The sequence below is a fragment of the Orbicella franksi genome, chromosome 1, assembly GCF_964199315.1.
Source record: "Orbicella franksi chromosome 1, jaOrbFran1.1, whole genome shotgun sequence".
Lineage (NCBI taxonomy): Eukaryota > Metazoa > Cnidaria > Anthozoa > Scleractinia > Merulinidae > Orbicella > Orbicella franksi.
Window position 1 is genome coordinate 11,125,925 of NC_138145.1, and position 9,304 is coordinate 11,135,228.

At 41.5% G+C, this 9,304-nt stretch overlaps 1 protein-coding gene and 1 non-coding gene across 2 annotated transcripts; both read left to right on the forward strand.

Annotated features, from left to right (window-relative positions):
• Positions 1-64: 64 nt before the first annotated feature.
• On the forward strand, positions 65-6,099 carry LOC145489831 (KIF-binding protein-like). Its single transcript, XM_081468890.1, has 5 exons — positions 65-594; positions 2,247-2,512; positions 2,850-3,083; positions 3,498-3,637; positions 3,995-6,099. Exons 1-5 carry the CDS (start codon positions 65-67, stop codon positions 4,682-4,684), a joined length of 1,860 nt encoding a protein of 619 aa, XP_081325016.1. The 3' UTR covers positions 4,685-6,099.
• Trnat-ggu (transfer RNA threonine (anticodon GGU)) lies at positions 1,096-1,168 on the forward strand. Its single transcript has one exon. It is a non-coding gene; the product is annotated as a tRNA-Thr (tRNA).
• Positions 6,100-9,304: the final 3,205 nt, after the last annotated feature.

The following is a 9,304-nucleotide window of genomic DNA, read 5'->3' on the forward strand; positions in this document are numbered from 1 at the left end:
TAAGGAAAGTGCAATCCTCTTACCCTACCCTGGCAGATAAAACAATTGTTCGCAGGCTCTCAAAATGGCGGAGGAGTTAGAACAGATTGAAATTGGTTTCGAAGAAAGGCTAGAAGAAATGAACAACTGGCTTCGAAATGAAGGATACGAGAAATACAAAGAAGCCAGACACCTGTCAGAGGAAGAATCGCGCGAGGACCCTGAAACAGACCCATTTAAGTCGAAGTACAGCGCCAGGGTTATCTTGTCAGATTTGAAAGCTAGACTGGCCTCATTTCAAGACGATGACATTGCAAGTGAAAAAGTAAAGATCTTAACAGCTGCCCTTGATTACCAGATTGGACAAAACTACATTGAAACTGAGGAGCTAAGCACGGGTGAGGAGCACATTGAACGGTGTATTAGAGCTCTCGAGGAACATCGGTTGGATAAAAGATGTTGTTCCATTTGCTTTCATGCTTTGAACGAGCTCGGAATTTTGTGGTCTAAAAGAGGTGATTCTGAAAAAGCTTTGGGATTCCTGCAGGATGCAGAGAAGTTGTATCATACTTATACTAAGGAAAAAGAATGCGGCTCACCTTACGAAATCCATGAGTAAGTAAAGAACAATAAACAAGTTACATGTTATTGTACTAATAGCTGATAGTTAACATATTAAGTTACGAAAGTGAAGTATGATCATCGCAGTAAATTTTCCAATTTAAGCAACTGGAATGAAGAAGCCTGAAAAAAATCAGGGCTTCAACGGGATTCGAACCCGTGACCTCCGCGATACCGGTGCGATGCTCTACCAACTGAGCTATGAAGCCACACATTGGGAGCGAGGTCAATTAATTGAGTTCATATCTTCCCGTGAGTGAAATGATGTGAAGTATATATGAAATAATTCGTATTTGAACTGCAGTAGTAGATGAAAGTGAAGTATGATCATCGCAGTAAATTTCCAGTTGCTTAAATTGGAAAATTTACTGCGATGATCATACTTCACTTTCATCTACTACCGCAGTTCAAATATGAATTATTTCATATATACTTCACATCATTTCACTCACGGGAAGATATGAACTCAATTAATTGACCTCGCTCCCAATGTGTGGCTTCATAGCTCAGTTGGTAGAGCATCGCACCGGTATTGCGGAGGTCACGGGTTCGAATCCCGTTGAAGCCCTGATTTTTTTCAGGCTTCTTCATTCCAGTTGCTTAAATTGGAAAATTTACTGCGATGATCATACTTCACTTTCATCTACTACCACAGTTCAAATATGAATTATTTCATATATACTTCACATCATTTCACTCACGGGAAGATATGAACTCAATTAATTGACCTCGCTCCCAATGTGTGGCTTCATAGCTCAGTTGGTAGAGCATCGCACCGGTATCGCGGAGGTCACGGGTTCGAATCCTGTTGAAGCCCTGATTTTTTTCAGGCTTCTTCATTCCAGTTGCTTAAATTGGAAAATTTACTGCGATGATCATACTTCACTTTCATCTACTACTGCAGTTCAAATATGAATTATTTCATATATACTTCATATTAAGTTACCATAAGTTACAGATAAGGGGATCTTTATGATCTGTAAGTGTGATGTCAAAGTCCAAACGAAATATTAAATAGTTTTCATTTTTTTTTATTTACAGTAAACAGATTTTCTTCTCCCCTCTGGACTGGATGCTAGTCCATCTAGGTTTACCCCCAACATTAAATTCCTGGGTATCCATTTATACCCCTGGGTATAGAGAGGCAAAGGGAGAGTAAAGTGTCATGCCCAATAATTGGGCATATAAAACAAAATGACCCCTGCAAAGGCTTGATAGGTCACAAGCAGCCCCTCTTTTCTTTTAGTCCATCAAACGTCATACAAAAGATGACACTTGCACATGAGGGCAAGAAAACGTTAACTCACCATTGCACATGCAGCCATTTTTCCTCTTGTGTGCACTTTCTTTTTTATCTTGCTCTATGGCTTAAGAGAAATCAGCGGCTGCTCTTAGTCTAAGGGCTTGAACCCCAAACTGCTCAATCTAGAGTTTCAGTACACAAGCCATTAGACTACTATCTTTGGCACTGTTCTAGAAATGCAGGCAGTGCATTTTAGACTTACTTCAGCTTTCGGGCCAAACAACAGGACACGTCCCACAACAGTCACATTTGTCTGTTAGGTATATGTAGCACGTCACATTCAAAAATCAAACTGCATTGATTGAAACTGAAAAGAGAATTTTATCTTTTCTTGTCACTGTAGACTTTTCCACCCAAAAGACAACTTCCATTCAGATCATGAGAGAGAACGAGCATTCAGTGCAACCTTCACACATACACTGTATTACTTAGCACAAGTCAATGCAGCCTTGGGGCATTCTGAAACAGGAGCCATGTACTGCCATACGACTCTACGTCGTCAACTGGAGACAGAACAGTATGACCCAGTAGACTGGGCTGTCAACTGTGCCACATTGTCGCAGTACTACATTACACAAGGAAACTACATACTTGCACGACATTGCCTGGGTATGTATTTGTTTAGCTTTTGTAAGCTGTTATTCACTCATACTCTCGTGAATAAGTTTATTTTAAGGTAGGGCTTGTCCAAATGCTAGTCTGTTGACAGGCCACTCTTGGTGGATTCAAAGATCTGGTTTTCTTTTTTTATATATTTCATTGGTGTATTCATTAACATTTTGGAGGTTTTCAACCTCCTCAGTGCATAGAATGCTTTTTTTCCTCACAGTAAAGCATCTCAAATTGTACTAAAATTCAGAATCTTATACAATCAACAATACAGTAGATCTTATAATTGCTGCTTTGATTTATGCAGGATGATTATATTTATTGTTGTTTTGCACAGCATGTTCCAGTCGTGTTTTCTCTGGAGCTGAAGAAACTAATCCTGTTGAGGCTGTGTCTGAGGATGACAGCCAGGAAGAACGTGAGAGAAAGGAAAGGATTCCTCAAAGGAAGGCTGACATATCCCGCTGCTGGAGTAAATATTGTATGGATGTGTTGAGGGCATCAAGGGATAAATGTGTTCAAGAATTGACAAGCACTGAACAAAACGATGAAGATCATGACACAGAGAAAGGTCAGAGGAGAATTTTTATGACGCTCAGGTCAATGATTTTAAGATCACAGCGTTAGTCCTGTAAAATGTCCTTGCCATATCCATATTCTCCATGTTCTTGCCATACACTCCACACAGCTCCCATGAGAACAATTGGGTTCTTTCTAGCCCTTTTTTTTTCATGGTCGATCTGTTCCATAACATAACATACCCCCACCCCCGTAACTTCAGATATTTAGGTATACTCCCCAGTTAATAAGAGTGACTTAGTTAGTTTCCATTAAACCATTATTGAAGTCATCATGCAAGTGACAACTAAAAATGAGACTTTAGGTTTAAGCCTACACAGCAACTTTTTATCATCACTGGTTCTTAAAATTTCATGCCAAAAGTCTCTCTCATTTCCTTGGCTGACTTCAAGCTTTACTTTTGCAGAGATTTCTGATGATGACAGTGTCAGAGGTGGAGAAGGGGATGAGGAAGGTGACAGGAAAGAGCCCCTTCGATTTGAGTCCCTGGAAGTGACATCGCTAGAACAATCAGTGCCGGACCACCTAATAAAAACATATGATGAGGTAACCTTGACCAAGTCCCACTCTGACCACTAAGCTGGAGTTGTTTCTCGGTAGACCCTAGTTCAACTCCTCGGTCATGTATGTTTAAAATAGCCAACTGGTCTGCCTCCCGCCAGTTGGAATTTTTAAGGCTAGTATGTTCATGTGAAATAATTTTTTCTTTCAGTGTAAATAGCATGTCTGAGAACAAGCTAGTTGTAGCTAAGCGCATTGACCACTATAAACAATCAATAACAATAACAAACTACAGGTACACCAGAATGACCCTGAAAAGGTACAATCTATTACTAACCGATCGAATGATGGATCATTGTAACGTACATATAGTTCTGAAAAATTTCTTCTCCTCTTCAACAGGCGCGTGTGGTGTTTCTGGAGGGTCAAAAGTGGCTCAACATCTCCAAGGAATTCTATATACTGGACGGGCACGTGTCCAATCACGTGGAAATCTTGCAGGACATGAGCCAGCTGTACAAGATGCTGGCCTTCTTCGATGAAGACTTCGAGAGGAGATGTAAGATGCACAAGCGACGGGTAGACATGCTGACTGAATTGCTAGTGGAGTTGAATCCACAGCATTATCTCCTGGTGTGCCGACAGCTGATGTTTGAAATCGCTGAAGCGTATAATGAAATGGTAGATTTGAAACTGGCCATTGTGGACGAATCGGGCGGCCATCCAAGTGTTCACGCGGTGAAGAAAATAAACACGTTGATCAACCAGAGCATCAAGTTTTTTCAGAGCTTTATTGATTCATTGAAGCACAAAGGTGCGTTGCCCGAGAAGTTTGACGAAGACACGGTGCGACCAGCTCTAGTAGCGCATTTTTATATAGCACGACTGTATTCCAAGATAATATGCGCTGATAAACAGGCCAAAGTTGAAAATCTGAAGAAGAGTTTAGATATTCACCAATATCTGGTGAAGTATTGTGATACTCACCCTGAGATGCCGGAGAAGGCATTCAAAGAAGAGCTTGGGATTTCCCGAGAAATGGCGGCACTTCTTCCTCTCAAAATGGACAAAATCATGATGTCTGAGCCATGAGATTTAACGTGTGTCGTGTACTAGAAATCTTAATTAGACCCTTCAAGTAAAATTAATGTCACTGAGTTTTCAACGTGTAAAAGCCGGTGAGATGTCAAATCCGTTGCAGGAACATCTTGTCCGGCTTAACCTTCACAGTTTGATTGCTTTGAAAACTCTATTATGCCTATTAAAAACAAAGGCAAGCGAAACATTGTACATAGGCGAGTGCGAATAAAAGTAGTATATCCTGTTATGAGCAGGCGAGTGCATAGATGTTCATGGGTCATCTTTTAAATGTCTTAGACAAATGAAAACTGTGATGGAAATGCTAGAACCTATTAAATCGTCAGATTGATAACTCCGAGGGAGATTGTGGAACGTGCAATCCTGGTCAAAAGTCGTCGGACACTTAACCATTTTGTGAACAGATAGTCTTTGTCTCCCCACCCTGACACTATTTTGATCCATCCGATTGTAGGTCTGATGTGTGGTGGTGGGAAGCAAAGACTGTCCCGAGCCTCAACTATTCTGGCCTTGATCGACATCGGCATCCGTTCCGCCTTAAAGTACACTACCCAGCTGAAGTACTATACTTCTTCCAGTGTTTCATCGAGCCTTGCAGGCTCTTCACAGTTCGTGTTTACTTTGAGGATCATTTTTCTTTCCTTTATGTGTCTTCTATCCCAGCTTAGCTGAGGTCTTCAGCAGGTCTGATAACTTCTCCTGCATCTCCTGGAGTGCTTTCCATTATACCAAAGATTCCGGATATTTCGGTCGGAATTCAAATGGAAAGGTCCGTTTCGGTTTCTTTCGACCGGAATTTTCGGGATCACCTCTGGAGGTGGTCCACTTATTTCGTTCCATTTTTGACAAACCGGTTCTTTGCCCTAATTAGGGAATTCGGAAAAGGGCGAAACAATGATAAGAGCCACTCCTATTGGTTGGCCCAATTTAATCGGAAAATTCGTCGGGTATTCCCACTATCTGTGACCGGTCGGTTTGGCATGATGGAAAGCACCCCTGGTAGCTGCAAGTTACCAGAGCCAAGTCGTCGGTGAAGTCAAGGTCATTCAAATGGTTCCAGTGTCCACTCTACTGCCTTTTCCCTTTCAGGTTTCCTTTCTTGATAAAATGCTCTCCACGGAAAACATTTCCACAGTAGTCTCCATATTCCTGCTGTCATCAGACCCTGCTGTTTTCCGTTCTTAAGGTAGTGGCTTTCGGGACCTCCCTTATTGGATTATAACAGGTAATGGAAAGGTCCGACGCTGCAGTTTCGATGAGAGTCGTGTTGTCAGCGCGTGACTTGGTTCAAATGGACCAATCAGAGTAGAGGATGAAACCAGATACTTGCCCTTGCGTAGCGGCCGTTGGCGCGGGGTCTGTACAGGCCTGTAAATGATCCCCGTACCACAAATGATCCCCAAATTGAACCGGAAATGATCCCCAGATTGTACCGTAAATGATCCCGGACCGGAAGTGGTCGCCTCGCCAGAACATTTGAAAATGTGAGGACTCAGGAATTTGGACAGTGGATTCAAAATTTATGCAATCGCTTTTTCTTATTACTGTGAAACTCGGAAAACCGCGGACATTTGGATTTGATTCCAAAAGGTTAATTTGGTACTGAACCAATCACAACAAAACTTAGGACACGAGAGAAAACCTCAAAACCACAACCAATGGGCCACGTTCGACATATCAATATTCTAACATCGATCCGAGGCTTTCAATAGGCCACTTTCGATATATTAAAATTCAGCTTGATAGTGAGGCCTAGAGGACACAGACAGAAGAAATGAATAAACATGATCATTCAATTCCATTTGTTTGTGTCCTCTTAGCCTCATTGCCAAGCTGAATTTTAATATATCGAAAACGGTCTATTCCCAAAAGAGACTTGGATACAAAGAAAACACCACCAAACATAGAAGTTTGTCCTGAAAGCCTCGGAGCCATGTTAGAATATTGATATAGCGAACGTGGCCTATTACCGCTGGTGTTTGCGGTGTAGTTTTCTCACGCTTAATTGGCTTTTCCTTGCTACAGAATAATAATCCTTAAATATTTCTGGTATTCACAGTTTTCTGAGTTTCACAGTAATAATACAATATTTTGATACAACAGTTACTATATGCAACGCAAGAAAATGTGCAGTATGAATGATTTGAATGCAAATTTCACAACTTTAAAAATGATATTCAACGTCACGAAATCCTGTGTTTGAAATCTGTAGTTTAGCTAGATCCTTCCCTGAATGACTTTATTGGGTCCGAGCCTGAGATGTATGATAACACAGGATGTTCACTATAACCTCAAATTTGGAGACAACTGAGAATTCCCAAGTGAATTGACTACCGTTTTTTTAATAACTCCGGTACCTAGCACGAAGGAATCTTGTGCATTTTCGTGGGAGCCCGTGGCTATCTAGGACGCGAGTATAAGATGTGTACAGGGAAGAGTTCTAAGCGGTTAATTAGATTGCAGAGGCATCTTCGATTGCTGCTTTTATGCCTGAGGTACTTGCCTTTTCTTCACCTAGGATAATTAAGAAAATATGTATTTATCCGTAGACTTCTCATGGAGTCCACGCCATTCCGAACCTTTTGCGGTGGAATCAGTTCCGGTCTCGGGATCATTTAAGGTACAATTTGGGGATCATTTGCGGTTCGGGGATCATTTGCGGGCCTGTACAGGTCAGTCACAAGCATATCAGGAAAGCCGAAGAGGCGAACTCTAAGCCAAATTTTTCGTTCTCCACGAGTCTTTCGACCGCCGAAGCACACGTATGTGGAGTGAATTTATTGGGCTTTTTGGAACTGTTGGTTTTATTGCGATTCGGGACTTTTCCTTTTGAGGAGAGAGCGATTTGTGGAGTGACGTCCGGCCAGCGATCGATGGAGCGGTCTGCCTTTCCCTTCTTTTAGAAGGAGAGACAACGATTTCAAATAAATTCACTAAACGGCCTCAGAATGGCTTCAAAATCGGCACAAGAGACAAGTACGCGACACATTTGAGGTAGGAAAACTTTGCTTCAAATTGGATAGTTATTTACACAAGTTTTTTTGCGATCGGTGACTTTCCCATACAAATTCTCTATCAGTACACAAGTTGTTCCATACACCACGTATGCAGAGTCGAATTTTGAGCTTGGGAAGCCCGTGTTCTAATTTAAGTTTTCCCTAGACTTTATGACCGTGACCCGTTTGATAAAATACGCACTCCGCCCCCGTTAGAATGTTCGTTGCCGTTGAACTGTGGTGGCAAAAAAGAAATCCAACCTTACTCAACTCGTGCTCAGTTATTTCTTTTCGATTTTTTAGGCAAAGGGACTTTTTTTTATTGTTAGGCAAAGGGAAGAGCACAGAGGTATGGTAATTTCCTCTTCCCAACAGTTCATGCCCACATCTCGTGCCATCCGCATTTCCTCGTATCAAATGACTTCTTTACCGAAAATCAAACTGGGTACCAAAATGTAGTCGCCGTCAAGAGAAATGGTGACATCCCCCCCCCCCCCCGCCCCCCAAACAATCACTGAAGACTTGCCTTCGGCTGCGTTCGGGTAGCTTGAAATTCTTTACTCAGTTTATTGGAGGATTACTTTAAAGTGCACCTAGCCCCCAAATTGTTTTTTCGCTTAAACGAATCTACATGTTATTTGAAATACTTCTGCGAAAAAATTTTTGGATTCGGTTAAATCCTCGATTTTCTGTGCCCCGACGAAATCTCGAAAATAGCCCCAAAACACCGCCATTTTGTTTCACGACCGTGACGTCTACCCAGGAAGGTCGAATATCTCACGTCCTCTCATTTCCTTCAGGATGGTGCAATACACATTCGAAAAGTGCGCAGAAATGCCTTCCAGAAGTGCTATCGGCTGTTGCAGCAATATCCCAGATCTAAAAAAGATATACTGTACAATTTACTGGTGATGATCGGTCAATGATACAATAAAGACATAACGATGGTTGATTTTGTCGAGCCGAAACAAGCGAACTGAGTCTGTGAGAACCATTGAAGAACTCTCACTGGAATTTGCTCCGCAGACTTTCAAACGCTATTTTCAAAATTTTCTGCTTAAAGCCAACCAGCAATTTGCATAAGGGCATAGAAAATCGAGGATTCAACCAAATTCAACACTTTTTTCGTCCAAATGCTTCAAATAACAAATGGATTCGTTTTAGCGAAAAAAAATTTGGGGGGTTAGGTGCACTTTAACTTTTTAGTTCATAGAAGTACATACGGTAATTTAGAGACAAAGAGGGACAAAATCGTTGTAAACAAATTACATCACAACAGTTTATTAATTGTATTGTGCTCCGTATGATTTTCCTATCGTTATTTCCATGGAAGTAAAATGACATCCGAGGTACTTATTTCTCTACCTTGGAAGGTCTCTACCTTAGAGACTTGCTAAGCCTTAAAATTTTATCCACTATTCTCCGGTGCTCGCTACGTTAGGGAATGAGAAGGGGTAGCTGTTACGTTCGGGACTTGAAGGCTTGCACTTGATGACAGGAAAGAACATGTAACTTTCTGGAGATTTCCCTAAAGCAAAGAACGTTAGGGATGCCATAACATCAGGAATAACTACATTCCCGTTTTAATTTCATGGAATCGTGCCTAAGCGAAAACACC